We start from the raw sequence: 16,820 nt of genomic DNA, 5'->3' as shown, positions 1-16,820 counted from the left end.
TAGTAGACATTAAGTTGTAAATATATAAGTTAAATTGTTTTGTAAGAGCTCGGAAAGCTTTTTGAAGCAGTCGAAAGAGAAACTTGTTTGTTTCCCTCCTTTTCTCTTTTTCTCTCTTATGGTATGGACTCTTAAAAAAAAACAACTTGGCTTCGTTTCTTGTTACTCAATTTTGTGAGTCTGATTTCCTTAAAATCAATGGACCTTATAATTCTTATCAGATAAAGTTTGGCATATGAGGTTTCGTAGCTATTTGATACGTGTGTGTATTTATTTATGTATTTATAGACACATTTTTTTTGCTGATAGGGGATCTTATAGGAAGCTCGTTGCCAAGCAGCAGAAAAAAGTGCAAGCATAAGTAGGCTGGGTCTGATTGGAACACTAGCGTAATTTAACATAGACTTCAGCCGAATTTTTTATTTGTATATCAATACTTGAACTGCAATATTCATTGAAAAGAAATACTTCAAGTTTCGCATGGATCAATATTATAAGATTACACAGCAAGGTTTTATCAAATTTCGACATGCAGAGATGGAAGAGATACAAGGAAAGAAGGAAGGAAGGAAGAGTTTAGTGCCAGGGAGAATTGAAAAGCGGGGTGACGACAGACTTGACTTGGAGGAAGTTGTCGAGGCCGTGGAGGCCGAAGGTGCGACCGAACCCACTCATCTTGTAACCACCAAAGGGGCAGTCGAAGGCACCCATATGATAGCAGTTGATCAACACCATCCCAGCCTTAATGGACCTCGCCACCGTGTTCGCCACGTTCAAGTCCTTGGTCACCACCCCTGCCGCCAACCCATAGCTGCTCTTGTTTGCTTTCGCGATACCTTCCTCCATGCTCCTGCTCACCACATAGACACACACCCCACCAAACACTTATATGAAAGATTTTCTCTCAAACCACATATATTCTTCTTTTTGAGTGTGAGCGGAAGCTACTCGAAGAAGAGCTTAAACCCTCCCCCTTCACTTCACTTCTAAGGTTCAGGGGGCATAGAAAACTAGGTGGACCTATAGTATATCTATCATATAAAATGTCGCACTGCAATTATTTATAGTTCAAAAGAGTAACACCCATAAGATTCGACTGGACTCTCACAAAAAAAAAAAAAAACATGTATGTTTGTTCTTGGATTATGTTAAACATTTAACATATTATTTACTTGATTAATTATTACAATTGCTTAATTATTACAACATTTTCTTCGCTAGGCTTCGTGTCATTTACTTGAAAAAACATACTCCAAGGTGCTTATGGATGTAAACTTACCCGTTAAATTGATGTGTTTTGCATTGATTACTTAGTTAGGAACATAATTACATAAACAATTTAACTATTTCAATGAAAATATAGTATTCCGCAAAGAGGTGTAACGCGTTTGAGAACCCCAGTTAGGAATGTCAATATAATTGATTTGGATTGTATATCCAACCAAAACCGTTTTAAAAATAATAATAATATAAAAAAAATAATATCCGATCAAGAAATCGGATCAAAATTCAGATTTGAAAAAAGACATCTAATCGGATTCGATTTCAAGGTCAGATATAGATAAATATCCGATCAAATTCATATTCAGATCAGATTTAGCTTTAAACAAGTATCCTATATCCAACGCCATTAAAGTTGGCCAGTATTGGTTCAAAATTTACATTCAAATTTGGATGTGAATGTAATGTCAGGCACGGATCATATTCATATTGTAAAATCAGATTTCAGATTTGGACATGAATATAACCTTTTTTCGTTCGTATTCTAATCTGAAGATGTGAATATTTGAAAAAATGCATATAGGAAAGAGTATATCCAATTTGAATCTGATATATTGAAATCTGATATATTGACTTCCCTAACATTAGTAGCGGCTCTACTGAAGCTAATAGCTTTATTAGAAGTGCATAGGGAAAAATGCGACAGATGAATGGTGGCTGGAGTAGGAGGATGATAGGGGCATGGATTTGAACATGAAGATCCACATTTTTTTGGCTTAGAATACCACAGAGTATCAAGGCCTTGAAATTGGGTTAGCCATGCAATGTTGAATATTGTTGATCTAAAGTAAATCAGGTGAATATATATCTCTAATTTTTCCTCCTTGCCTTCTCAATTTTGAGGAGCAAATATCAATTGAAAGAAAAATGGAAAAGAAAAACTTACTTGAATTTCATGATGCATAAAACAGGGCCAAATATTTCATCCTTCGCTATCATCATATCATCCTGCATACAACAAAGAAGTGTTGGGTATATGATTGAGAGAAATTAAAAAAAAAAAAAAAAACCCACGTCACCACTTTATTACAATAAATATAAAATGTTTAGCTTCATGAAGGATAACTGCAAGATCCAAATATCAATATTGAAGAAATTGTTAACCATGAGAGGGTTGGCACAACAGTTGAGAATGATGTTCATATTGTGCTGCAAAAGGATGGACACTGATATACAAGTTGAACATAATGAGTGTGTTGCTTGAGATCCGGAAAGCAACCCTGGACCTTGGGAGATGGCGGGAAGGTAGGGAGGCATCAGCCTTGACTCAAGCAGTATGATTTCCTTCCGTTCACCCGAAATATTGAATAAATTGTTAAGCGAAAAGATATGGGTGGTGGAGAGCTCTTTTGGTCAAGTCAGTTTATTTTTGTTTTATTTTTATTTTTATTTTTTACTTATTTTCTTATTCCAGAATATTTTATATATGATAGAAAAGCAGTTTGAAGAACTCAAAAATTAATACCTCAACATCAGCAAAGATAGTGGGCTCAATGTAGAAACCCTTTTCACCACAAGCTCGACCACCTGTAAGCAAAGTTGCTCCTTCTCTTTTGCCATGTTCTATATATGCAAGGACCTTTTCAAATTGCTTCCTATCAATCTACCCACATATGAAAAAAGAGTAAATAAGCAACACAAGTACATATATGAGTAATAATGTACTGTATTATTCTCAACATATATATTATATCAAAATATTTTACATAATCAAAATGGCATATATTTGATACAATGAGAAGAGAACTAACTAGCCACCTGGGGTCCTTGGTTGACATGAGGCTCAAAGGGGTCTCCAACCACCCATTCTTTTGCCTTTACTATGGACTTCCTCACAAACTCATCATATATGGCCTCTTGCACCAGCGCCCTTGATCCAGCCATACAAGCCTCACCCTAGGATATGGCATCAGTATCTGGATAATTAGCAGTGAAAGTTCTCCCAAATAGGATATATGAGGATAATATTAGCAGAGTAAGGTTGAACTGATAAGACAATATTTTCCAAAAAATAAAGTAGAAGATTAAAAGTACTGTCTCAGCAAAACTTTTGGACACACAAAATTGACCCTTGGTCTAATCTTTACACATCATAGTTTAATCATGCTACCTGAGACAAATGAAGGTAAATACAGATTAAATGGAGAAACATCTGCGCAGCTTTTATTCGATTTATCACACATGCATGTATTAATATTATAATATAAACATTAGAAAACATGCATGCATGTTCTCAAAACGAAGAAGAACATGCTGTTTTATACATGAGCCCAACAGATTAGGCCAAGTTGAGATAAGTTGATCTCAACATGAGCCGTGCGCGGAGATGATTCTTGCCTTTCCCAATCAGTTCAGAAATTAGACAGAGAGAGAGAGGGAGAGAGATGCCTTGTTGAAGAAGATGGCAGTTCTGGCAAGGTCGACGGCCATGTCAACATCTGCGTCGTCGAAGATTATGAGGGGCGACTTGCCGCCGAGCTCGAGGGTGACGGATTTGAGGTTGCTCCTGGCGGCTGCTTCCATGATCGATCTCCCCACCTCCGTCGACCCCGTGAAGCTTATCTGACAGTTCACAAGCAGAGAGATGAGCTGATCATTTGGCTGCCATTATTCAGAAATCACAGTCGCTTTTATAACAAATCAAAAAAGGCAAAAGCAAGCACCTCCCACCTTGAAATCGAAGAAGATGATCAGAATTTACTGTACTATGAAGATTGATTTCTTATTCAATGAGCAAATACATATGAAATGGAGCAGTTTTTACTTACTTTGTCAACATCCATGTGAGACGCGATCGCAGCACCAGCCGTCGGCCCAAACCCTGTTATCACATTCAGCACGCCGTCCGGTATTCCGGCCTGTGGCATCGTCAAACTTCAGATTACAGAGAAAATAGTTCTAGGAGGTGAAATGAAGGTGGAAAAGTGGCTCACCAACTTAGCCAAGTGGGCGTTGTAGAGAGCATTCAAGGAAGCCTGCTCCGCTGGTTTGACCACGACCGTGCAGCCGGCGGCGAGGGCCGGGGCCAGGCATGCGAACAGCAAGAAGGACGGGAAATTCCAGGGCACTATGAGCCCAGCCACGCCGACGGGTTCGCGCCAAGTATGACCCAGCATGGCCTGGGGCATCTTCAGGGTCTCGCCGTGGATCTTGTCGGCTGCCCCGGCGTAGTACCGGAGACAGTCGGCCGTGCATGGAATGTCAATGCACTTTGTCAACGTCAGCAGTCTGCCTGCGTCCAGGGCCTCCAGAGTGGCTAACTCGTCCGCATTTTGATCGATTAGGTCCGCGAATTTCATGAGCAGCCTTCCCCTTTCCTAAAAATAGTCAACGGTAAAACAGAGTTCAGCTCAACTTCTGAAGATCAAATATTATAGTTACTCAAAAAAAAAAAAAAAAAAAAAAGTAATCACATGTTTAAAATATAGTTACAAATAGTGTATAAGAGTTTTAAAGGCGATCTTTTTCTGGAGTATAATACCACGATATTGAAAACAAGAGAAAAATACAGTAAATTTTTAAAAATTAAAAAAAAAACTAAAAATAAAAAATAAAATAAAATAAGTGAAAAACTAACAACATAGACATCAAAAAATAAGTAAACTTGCAACAAATAAAAAATCAAAAAACTGTTTGACATGAAAAACTGAAAAAAAAAGAAAAAAAAACACATTTTCTTTTTTAAATATCTAGTTAACTTATCGTGTTTTTTCATGTTTTTTCAAAAAAACGCATTTTGTGTGACTACTTAAAACTTACAAGTGCCTTGATATTATTTAAGGGGCCCCGGAAAATTGGTGACGGCGAGAAAAGAGGAAGGACTATCAACCTGAACTTAATTTAGGTGAAGCAGGGGTTACCGAGCCAGACATCTGGGGCCATGGGCCATGGTCAAAGGCGGCCCGAGCTGCTTTGACCGCTAGGTCAACATCTGCCTTGTCTCCTTCTGCAATTTGAGCTATCACCTCCTCTGTTCGCGGGTCAATTGTATCAAAAACTCTTCCTATCATATCAAAGGAATCCAAAAGTGAGATCCACATAAATGAGTTATTAAGATCCAGACATCATTTTCCAAAACCCAATTCATATCAAACTAGCATAAATGCAAGCACTTAGCTGGAAAACATAAATTTTTATTTTATTTTTTTCCTTTTCCATATTCAAGCTAAACTTGTTTATTTGAATCGTTACCTTCAAAACAAAATTAGGAAGTTCTAATTTTTGAATAAAAATTTGAATGATATAGAATTGGTTTATTGGTCTTACTGTTTCCATTACCAATTGGTCCCAAAGGAATGGTGCTTCACATTTTAGAAAGATCTAATGCAAGTATGATTACTTAGATAATTCAATTTATGAAACCAAAGATTATGAAATGTACAAGAATCAATTGTTACCAAAACATGTGGGTATTGTTCAAGTTTTATGTGCAAGGTACAAGTTTTCTGGATTTTCAATCCTTTGGAACTAATCATAAAAAACATAAATATTATGCACATTATTTAAATTTATTATACCCGAAAATCTCAAGGGCAGCTGTGCCAAAGGCTGATAATAGAAAGCAGATAAATAGATAACTAAAGAGCTAAAATCTTATGCACATTATTTTTAATTAATTATACTAGAGAACCTCAACGGATTTGACGTAGCTGATTGCACCAGAAGCTGATAATGAAATAAAGAGCATAAATCTTATGCACAGTACTTTTAAGGGGATAAATTTTATGCACCGTACTTTTAAGGGGTTTGGCATTGTGTAGAGGCTGATAATAAAAACCGATAACTAAATAGTTAAAGAGGTTAAATCATATGAACATTATTTTTAATTTATTATACCTGAGAACGATTGTTTTAAAAGAGATAAAAGGTTAAAATATAACAAAGTAAAAAGAGCGGTATTTGATAAAAAGGGCGGTACAAAGTAAAAAGTAAGCCTTTGTAAATTGTAATGAACCTAGGTACTTGTTAGGTACCCGGTACCAAGTTCAATTGGGCTCGGACTCAACTGACCTGAGTCAGATTGATGAACTTCGACTCGGTCAAATTAATTTTTTATATTATTTTTATTTAATAATAATATACATTTTATATTTAAAGGTTTTTATTATATATTTAAACAAATATTTTATATTTTTTTCAGGTCGTGCCAAGCTCAGCCCAAGCTTGGGTTTCGAAACTCGGGCCGAGCCTGTGCTAGGTCCGATATTTGGGAGCCTGTAAAAGGGTGGCCCAAAATATCTTTGGTTCAGCCCTGGCTTATATCGGCTTTTGCTCCTTCTGCTTATATAAGTTGGATCACTTAATGTTCTAATCGACGATTAGTGGCAGACTAAAAAACATTAGTTGAAGGACAGCGTCTATTTAAAAGAGTTTATATTTGAAGGGGCATTTTTATATATATGTAGGGAAAAAAGCGTTTATATTTTGTAATTTTTTTATGTTTTCGAATTCTAAAATGCTCGCTGCAAAAGTTTTTTTTTTTTTTTTTCAAAAATATCGAAGCATCAAGCATCAATAAATTTACTAACGACAAGATTTTTGCCGAAATGAGACTTTTGAAAAAAAAAAAAAACCTTCTTTTTTTTTGCTTAGAAACATTGATTTTGCCCTTTTTAATGACAACAAAGGTTGCAAATTTTTCTTCCTCCGGAGTTTTAAAGACAATCAAACGAGATATACATGAAGTAAATCCTTTCCTGCGACCGGTTATCCAGATAAACGGGGATAATGTGGGAACTGGATGGCAGGAACCCCGGTGAAGAGATGTGCCAGAAAAGTGGGATTTCCACAGGGACAAGCGATGAAAACAAAGAAGCTTCCCGCCTCATTTGTTTTTCCAGATAAACGCAGAACGTATTGTTGCATCATTTGCTCGGAAAATGGGGGTGTTCGAGAGAGAGAACCTGACACCGCGTCGACGAACTGGCCGTCGATGAAGAGCTTGGTGAACTTAATCGCTGGAAGCTTCACCTTCGCCGAACGGTCGTCGCTTTCCCGAGAAGCCATCGCCAAATCCCTTTCACCAATCTGCTTCTCCCTCTCCCCTTCTTCGTTGCCCTTCTCACTACAAAGCACTAAGCTTCTTAAAGAGCAGAGGCAAGGACGACGGAGACGGGAAAGCATCCCACCAAACCGTCCTTGCTCGAGACGGGCCCAAGTTTCCATCAAATTGCAAAACCTACTTCCTTTTAGATGTCTCATTCAATTAAGCGCTTGTTTCGTCTGTAATTTATATGATTAAATAACATGGAAACCAATTTAAGCGCATCTTTTGGAGTTGCGTCGAAACCTGAATTTGTTTTCACAAACCTTGGAGGTACATTCCCGAAGCACATGGACGCTTGCGTAAGCAACTGCCCACACAGTAATTGGTGCCAGTCTTTCTTGGGAGCCATAGTAACCCATTATTGGCTTTAAAGAAACATTAATTATAATGATATATATATATTGACAATGGTTCTCATCAATATAATATTTGATAAAAGAATGACCATTACATTTTTCTTATTGTTGTTCAATTAGTTATACATCATTATAAATCAAGCGACTGAGGAGCCTAATTAGATGGTTAAGTGAATTCCAAAGCCAAATTATATATATATAGCACAATGTAAGCTTTTAGATTTAGATATTTCAAGATGTCAGGATGCACGTATGCTAAAATTTTCAGTGATATGGATCCATGCAATCAAGCTCCAGATCCATAGAAGGTTCGAGGCAGCCAAAAACTGGCCAGATTAAAGTATCTCCGCCATCCATAGGCATGTTCAACCACCACTAACTTTTTGATGGGTCTTATTTTTCCACCATTCTACCCTAACCCTAGGATTTATAGACGGTCTAGGAGATTAGCGCAGTAGAAGGATTCATAGAAGGTTTAAAAGAGGAGCGCAATGAGTCGTGACAGCGATTATTAAGCTCTGTAATTTACACGGATTTTGAAGTGGATTTCCTTGCCGTCCAGTGCATATACTTCTCGGAACATTTTTATGCGCTGGATAATTTACCATGTAAAATGCCCGAGATTGATCAAATACAATGGAAAAAATAGCAAATACACGTACTTTTTTCGTTTATAAATGTTGATTTGTCGCTATAAGCGAATATAAGCAAACGTTTACCAAACTCGAATGGTTTTTCTTTCTCAAACTCAGCTTCCAAAAATTTTGACGATAATTAATAAAAATTTGAGCATCTTCTACTTTATATATGTTTTGAGCATAATTGATTGCCAAAAAACATCACCCACCTAGCAAATACAAATATTTCAAACACAAAAAATAGTCGAAAATCTTTTACGTGAGTGACACCCTAGGTCACATATCAAATCTGACATTGGTAATATGTAAGGAGCAAGATCAGTGAGTTTTCTTTGTTAAGAAGCAAACAATTGCCATTTTGGCTAGACATGCCATTATGTACAATTTGAATTGGATATTTGATGAACCGTTCAAGAAAAATTAAATATGAAACAAAAATTAAAATCCGATTAAGAAATCTGATCGGATGCAGATTTAAGAAATGACATTCGATTGGATTCAGATAAAACAAATATATGATAGGATTCAAAGTCACGTAGGATTTTGTCTTAAACACATACCTTATATCCAATGCTCTTACATTTTTGAAAATCAACTAGATTTGGTTCAAAATTTAGATTCAGATATGAAATAAAAATCAGACTCGAATTGGATTCAGATTGTGAAATCAAATTTTGGATTCATATTCAGAGATGATATTTCTTTGTTCGTATTTGAATCCAAATATGTGAATATTAGAAAAAGCGGATACAGCTAAAAATATTTCTTGTTCGAATTCGATCCATTAACGTCCCTAATTTCAACAAGAACGAAGAAAATGAAGGGGGAATATGCAGTCAGGAAAATAACTTTAAGCAATTTGACCGTTGAAACTTCTAACCAAAAAACTCATCTTAGATTATGGTGTAACTCACGTTAACTCGACGCAGTTCATGCTTGACGACGAATCTTTCAAGTGTGTTCTTAGAAGCATTCACAATTTTACTTTCACTTATTAATTTCAAAATGAAATTTGGAGTCGTCAAGTTTCGATTCAACGATCAACTAGAGAAGACTTTGTTGAAAGAAAATCGGTCGATATATTGGGCATAACGTTCATTTTGTTTGCTTCATCTTCATATGGCTCAATTTTAAGTACATATTAACATTTTTGTAGGAGAATGTCTATTTTACTATTCGGCTATGGTGTCGTCTTTCATCTGTGGTAAGGTGACTGTGTTGCTCCATCTATCCACTCTCTTCCCACCTCTTTTATTTTATTTTACTGTGCAGTTGTCTTGTATATTTCGTCTTTTATTTCTAGTTTTGCGGTTTGTTCTTGTAATTAGGAGACTTATTGTCCTTAAATTTTGCTATGAATTCCCATTTTATCGAAATACTGTTATGTATTCTCATTTTACTCTCTCTCTCTCTCTCTCTCTCTCTCTCTCTCTCTCTCTCTCTCTCTCTCTCTCTCTCTCTCTCTCTCTCTCTCTCTCTCTCTCTCTGAGGAGAGACAGAAGCATACTCTGAGCACAAACTGAAGTAGAATCGTATTTATTTTGTTGCTAGTAAATGAAAGCATCTAGAGCCAAGGAGAATTGTAAAGAGGAGTGACCACAGACTTCACTTGGAGGTAGTTGTCAAGAGCATTCAGGCCATTAGCCCTACCAAACCCACTCATCTTGTACCCACCGTAAGGGCAATCTGCATCGAAGGCAAAGTAGCAGTTGACCCAGATGGTGCCGGCTCGAACCGATCTCGACACCGTGTTCGCCACGTTCAAGTTCTTGGTCACTATCCCTGCTGCCAAACCATACATGGTCTTGTTTGCTCTCTCTATGGCCTCCTCTATGGTCCTGAATCAGTATAATCTCATAAGCAACCACCAACTGTGTAAAATGCCGAAAATCATGATATCCTACAATTGGTTCAGTTGAAACTTGTATTTTCAAGCTTCTTTCGGTGCAAAAATGAAGAATTAAGGTCTGATTTCTATATTAAGATGCCCAAGAATCAACAATCATAGTGTTGTATTTTTTCCCACTGATAAACATGAACAAACCACAATGTAATACCATATTGAAAAGTTTAGTATGTATCTAAAATTTTAAGGAATATTGGGAGACATGTAAAAGAGGCTGTTAAGTAGTTGATTATCATAGTTCTTAGCTTTTTTAAGTTGGAACCGAAACTGCTAAGGGGCGGGTTGAGATATGTCAAATTGAGTTGTAACATTTAGTACCAGAGCCGGTTCAACACTTAGACCTGGGTTCTCTCATAAGGCGAGTGAACCTTATGAACGGTTCTCGGGTTTTCAGGCAGGAAGATTGTGCTGTCCTTAGGCAAAGAATCCCCAATCCATGCTCATAAAAGTAAGTTCAAAGGAATCATGAACAGGCATGTTTAGGCCATTCCAGTTTAGCCACGAAAGAAACAAAGAAACTTACTTGAATTTCATGAGGGACATAACAGGCCCAAATATTTCCTCCTTTGCTATTGTCATGTCATCCTGCACATTGTAGCAACACGAAAATAAAGATGTACGTAGATATAATTAAAGTGGTAGACGCGACACAGATCTACCAGCCACGATCTCGGTACGTTGCATTTATTTAAATTTGATGGTAGTAAAGGGTACACGTACATGTGAGAGCTTTTAACTTGAGCAGAAAAAATTTGAAATATAAAGCAAATTGAGAAGCATAACGCATGTGAGATGTGAATCAAGTGAATACCTTCACATCTGCAAAAATGGTGGGCTCGATGTAGTACCCTTTACTACCACAAGCTTTACCGCCAGTGACCAAGGTGGCTCCTTCTTTCTTGCCGCACTCGATGTATGCAAGCACCTTCTCAAATTGTCTCCTGTCAATCTATTCCACAGATGCAGAGAAAGACAGAGTTTTAGTAAATTTTACAGCCGCAGAGAGAAATTTGATTTCCTTCATAACCAATGAGCAGCAGAGATTCAATACCTGAGGCCCCTGATTGACCTGTGGATCAAATGGGTCTCCCACCACCCATTCTTTCGTTTTCACTATTAATTTCTTCAAAAACTCATCATATATGCCCTCCTGGACCAGCACTCTTGAGCCGGCCACACATATCTCGCCCTAAAAAGGTGTCAACAGCAAAGAACATTCAGAAACACTGGATTCAGGGTGCCTAACTCAAGCATGGCAGTTGCATAGCCAAACAGAGAAGATCTTTTGGCAAAAACACAGATCTGTCTAGAATGGTAGGATAATCTGTAAGATTGCATCGTGGGTACAGCTCAAAGCTGAACTCATCAAATGCTTCAGAGATATGAGTGGAATTTGCTTGAAAGCCTTAATAGAATATGGTTCCTTAACTACACATATGAATTGTGGATGGTGAAGAAACCAAATTAACTGAAGAAACTGCATTCAAGCTTCTTTACTTTATAAGTTACCTCAGCTCATTTCTGGGTAAGTGAGAAGTTCATCCCTACCACCCAAAATGAAGCTTGAAGGCCTCCCATTCTACCTACCTCTGGGATCTTGAGTTGTGTCAACATCAACGATAGCAGCAGTGCATCTTTCCATTTAAGCGTTGTGCCTCACTACCTTAAGACATATGAGCACAGTACCCACACTAATAGAACTAGAGACATGCCTTCTTATATGTCTCTAATCCGACCAGCGATGCTATGCCCCTTGATGCTATAAGTGAGCTCAGCTCATTTGGATGAACTGAACGGAACCCTTTTTATTAACGGAACACATCCAAGCTATGTGCTTTCTAGTTCATTTTACCGGTTCTCATTCTGATAAAAGTGTATAAATTGATCATGGATCTTGGTAATTCTCTTCATTCTGAAGCTACTTCGCCTTCTTGGCCTACTTGTATTTCCAAAAGACATGAAGACTAGGGTGTTTGATGGTTTGGAATTTTGATTAAAAAAAATCCAAAATCATCATTCCTCCTCAAACATAAATGAAATCAAAATTCCAAGTTTCAGTTTCTTAATCACAGGAACAAAATACCCCTTTTGATTAATAATTGCAATTTCTTGAAAAATAAATATTTTTTTTCTAAAATTCCATGATTTTTTGTTACAGAAAACGCGTTTTATTCGAAAAAACGTGTATAAAATGTGAAAAACAAGTCAACCATATAAAACGTGAAAAAGCGCATTTTTTTAAATGCCAAAAAATAAAAAACGCGAAAAAACAGGTATAATATGCATAAATACGAATACTACACGAGATACAGGTATAATACATGTACTATATGCATTTTTTCATATTTTTTAAATTTTTATTTTTTATAATTTTCAAGATTTATTAAATGTTTTAAATTTTATAAAAATTCACCGAAATATTTTTGAGATATACAACTTTGTTGTATTACCACATGTTTTTTTGTAACAATGTATCAAACACCCTTTAAAAACAATTTCCAGCAAAATCGTCTGATACTGCCCTAGAGTAGCTGGACAACTTTATTCAGGTAAGCGACAGCGAAGGATAACACTACATACCATGTGCAATTATGTCTACCGAGTTGCATTCCCCCTTTGATTCTCTTATCAATAAATGGTGCACATGTCGATCAGGATACACAAATTCCAGACCAACTAGGCAAGCATTTTAAACTGCGAATCTAGGCAGTTAAATGAAAGAAATCAAAACTTAACATTTTTCTTATTCCATCGAAGCTTCAGCTCGCCCACGTAAAACTTCATAACATACATATATACATAAAGTATGGGCAGTTCATATCAACTATCTCCCAGTTAAGGTTGTCAAAATCAGAGCCTATAGATGTATTACTAGGTCCTTTTATTAGGATAAACTCTTAGATCATGCATTATAATGACAAACACGAACCTTTTGAGACTTGAAAATGTAGACCCCTTGAAATTCTTAAAATGCATAATTATGTAGGAACTGTATACTTATCGAGTAGCCGCTTTCTGCTAAATAAATGACTTCGAGTGCATCTTTCTGGTCAAAATTCAAGCAGAATCTAAAATTTTTGAGAATGCGAAGCCAAACGGCGGCCACTTACTTGCGAGGAACATATGAGAAAATAAAGATATATATATATATATATATATATATAGAGAGAGAGAGAGAGAGAGAGAGAGAGAGAGAGATTTTACCTTGTTGAAGAAAACGGCAGCTCGTGCAAGTTCGACAGCCATGTCCAGGTCTGCATCATCGAAGATTATGAGAGGTGATTTGCCGCCAAGCTCAAGGGTGACGGATTTCAGGTTACTCTTGGCAGCTGCCTCCATTATCAGCCTCCCCACCTTCGTAGATCCCGTGAAACTGATCTGCAACACCACCGAGAACACATCACATCGTCCAGTTTCACTTTAATCAGAATATACTGATCTTAGACCTCATATATACACATATGTGCCCAATATAATACACATTCTTTACTGAATATTAAGAGTTAGAACACATTCATGAAATTGCACAAATAAAATGCTGACATTGGAACATATGTTGCAATCGTGATTCAAGGGAGTTTCATCTTGTGGCGTTGAAAATCTAAAGAGAGAAGATATATGCCTTTCACATGTGACATATTGTTAGTAAGAAAGAGGGAAACAAATAAAAACAAGGTAAAAATTCGGATTTGGATTTAAATTAAATGCGCCACAAAGGAACAAAAAAATGCTAACATATAATAATATAAGGACTTACCTTGTCAACGTCCATGTGAGATGAAAGTGCAGCACCGGCGGTGGGCCCAAATCCGGTCACCACATTTATCACTCCGTCTGGGATTCCGGCCTATTCAAAAAATTGGACAAGATGTGAGTGCTTTTGTTATTTACTAAAAGTCAGGTAGCCATGTGGAATATTGGAAAGAGAGCAGAGAAGAAAGGGGGGGCTCACCAACTTAGCCAAGTGGCCGTAGTAAAGGGCGGTCAAAGGGGTCTGCTCGGCCGGTTTGACCACGACCGTGCAGCCGGCAGCTAGCGCCGGGGCCAGGCAGCCGAAGAGCAGCGTCGTCGGGAAGTTCCAGGGGATGATGAGCCCGACGACGCCGATGGGCTCGCGCCAAGTGTGACCCAGCAGCGACCCAGACATCTTCAGGGTCTCGCCGTGGATCTTGTCCGCCGCGCCCGCGAAGTAGCGGAGCGCGTTGACCGCATCCGAAAAGTCAACCAGCTTGACCAGGATGAGCGGCTTGCCTGCGTTGAGCGCATCCAGCGACGTGATCTCCTCCACGTTTTGGTCCATCAGGTCAGCCAACTTAAACATTAGCTTCCCCCTTGCCTATAAGCCCCATTCACAAGTTAGAGAATCACAATACTGCCAGCCAAGCCTGCAGCCCGAGTTATAAATATTGGGACATTTGTAAGCGTTTGAGTCAGTACAACAAGTCATCATACCGAGCCAGTCATCCTGGGCCATGGTCCGTGGTCAAAGGCCTCCCGAGCCGCTTTGACCGCTAGGTCAATGTCTGCCTTGTCCCCCTCGGCGATCTTCGCGATCCGGTCGCCGGTCCTCGGGTCAATCGTGTCAAAAGTTTTCCCTGAAACAAACAGTCTCAACCGTGATGAAGATTTATCCACCCAAGTGGGGTCCGTTTCCCGTTTCTAGTGTCAAACACACCACCTTTGTTTGATTTCTTGGTGACGATGGGTACGTTGCCTCCCAATTGGACAAAATGAAAAAACAACTTCTCATAATTTTTTTGCTCTGTTTGGTATGATGAGACTTCTTCTTCTTAAGGCCTTTTTTGTCATTTGCCACTCGAACATAGAATGTACCAAAAATTGGACATAACCAGGTTCGGTTGGTTGGTTTTAATGACAAAAGAGAACCGCTGGCTAATAAATAAAATACTTGGAATGAGCGGCAGTGACTCAAACCAGTTGTGCAGCAAGCCAAGCGCCCCTGGCTCCGCCAACGCTACACAACATTCCCCGAATTTATTGCCGATCAAAGAAGGAAAGACCGAAAATGCTTGCAAGATTTGTAAATCTATAATCTACAAATCCATTTCTTCAGTTTCAGGAGCTTTCGGCTTTAATTTATTGCTTACAGATACTACGGCTAACTGAAAATGCGATGGTTGTGTGATGTTTTAAATGGATGCAAACAATGTTGACTGTTTTTAAATTGCATGATCACTCAGTATCAAGTTTCGATGTATTCTTTTTTTTTTTTTTTTTGCTCTCAAAACACGTTCTATGGACCAATGCTGCGTCGGTTATAGTAGTTTATTAAGGAAAGAAGAATGAACCGATGATATTTGCACCATAACTTTCCCCACAAATAATTTGTGGACTTTCCTATTATTGAGTTGAATTGTTAGTTTAATCAGGCAGATATACATTAAGTGGTTTGGTTGAATGGAGCTTGGAAAATTTCAGCTCCTCAAGTTTGGAATTTGTGAAAGTAGCCAAAAAAAAATTTCAGATTCACTTGCTTTGCATAAAAACGCAGACAATTTGTTCGTGAAAAGATGACAATCTTGCGATTTTGGACTCCGTCCGTATCGACGTATCCACCATGGAAGAGCCGAAAGATTGGTGACATTAATACGGTCTGATTTCTGCGGCCCCGAAGTTTTGACCAAAAATGAAAGCGGACAGCACACGGCTAGATGAGTTTTTAAATAAATAATCAAAACATTTATATTAAATTCTTTTCCAGAAAAAAAAAAAAAGAAGTTGGGTGCCGACGCTTCCAAAAATGGCGGTCACGTCGCCCTGGTTCGGGCGACCGCTGGAAAAAGGACAATGGAAAAGGCCACTGTCAGAGGCGGAGAGGGACCGGAGGTAAACTGTCCGGAAGAAGATAAGCAAGGAAAGGAGGGGAGGGCGTCTCGGTGATTCCCTGTGCCCCCGATTCCGGCGAGACCGACCGGGAGGCGCCGCCTGACTTCCCTCCGGCTCAAGCAGCTCCCCTTTTTCCCGCGTCAGCTCGGGAACAAAAACAAGTTGGATAAGCGACTGTGCATTCACGTATCCAAATCCAAACAGTTCCACATCCTCACGCGGCCGGCGTCCCCATCGGAGGTCTTCTCATGACGGGATTTGTTTTAAGTCAAATCAAGTGATGGACTCTCGACACGAGTGGAGTGGGGGAAATAAGGCGGAGAGGAAGAAAAAAAGTCTGGACAAAGCGGAAACTCTGGAGAAATCCCACCGAGAAGACGAACCAGAAAAGCAGGATTTCCATAAGGATAAGCTGGGTTGCCGCTCGAGCAATGATGGTGAAGATGTAGAACATATTGGGGCATCATGTGCTCATATATAGAGAATTAGGACTTCCCAACAACCCGGATAAAGTGGGTGTTCTAGAGAAAAAGAGAGAGAGAGAGAGGGCACCTGAAACTGCGTCGACGAACTGGCCATGGATGAAGAGCTTGGTAAACTTGATCTCTGGAAGCTTGACCTTGGCCGAACAACCGTCGCTTCCCTGAGACCCCATCGCCAATTCCCTTCGCCGGTCTCCTTCTCTCCTCCTCACTCACTCGCCCTCTGAATATTGCTTCTCGCTTCGTTGCCCTCCATCCCCGAGC

At 38.7% G+C, this 16,820-nt stretch overlaps 2 protein-coding genes across 2 annotated transcripts; both read right to left on the bottom strand.

Moving 5' to 3' along the window:
- Nucleotides 1-446: 446 nt before the first annotated feature.
- LOC116256240 (aldehyde dehydrogenase family 2 member C4-like) lies at nt 447-7,334 on the bottom strand. The gene is made up of 9 exons (XM_031632539.2): nt 7,185-7,334; nt 5,142-5,284; nt 4,215-4,598; nt 4,050-4,139; nt 3,670-3,843; nt 3,040-3,177; nt 2,747-2,884; nt 2,168-2,229; nt 447-850 (listed from the first exon to the last, which is right to left on the bottom strand). The coding sequence occupies exons 1-9, from the start codon at nt 7,285-7,287 to the stop codon at nt 577-579; spliced, it is 1,506 nt and encodes a 501-aa protein (XP_031488399.1). The 5' UTR covers nt 7,288-7,334; the 3' UTR covers nt 447-576.
- Nucleotides 7,335-9,830: 2,496 nt separating this feature from the next.
- Nucleotides 9,831-16,820, bottom strand: LOC116256525 (aldehyde dehydrogenase family 2 member C4-like). The gene is made up of 9 exons (XM_031632906.2): nt 16,627-16,820; nt 14,680-14,822; nt 14,180-14,563; nt 13,985-14,074; nt 13,432-13,605; nt 11,279-11,416; nt 11,039-11,176; nt 10,751-10,812; nt 9,831-10,159 (listed from the first exon to the last, which is right to left on the bottom strand). Exons 1-9 carry the CDS (start codon nt 16,727-16,729, stop codon nt 9,886-9,888), a joined length of 1,506 nt encoding a protein of 501 aa, XP_031488766.1. The 5' UTR covers nt 16,730-16,820; the 3' UTR covers nt 9,831-9,885.

Source organism: Nymphaea colorata, chromosome 6 (assembly GCF_008831285.2).
Source record: "Nymphaea colorata isolate Beijing-Zhang1983 chromosome 6, ASM883128v2, whole genome shotgun sequence".
Taxonomy (NCBI): domain Eukaryota; kingdom Viridiplantae; phylum Streptophyta; class Magnoliopsida; order Nymphaeales; family Nymphaeaceae; genus Nymphaea; species Nymphaea colorata.
This window is presented reverse-complemented; position numbering and strand designations above follow the sequence as displayed.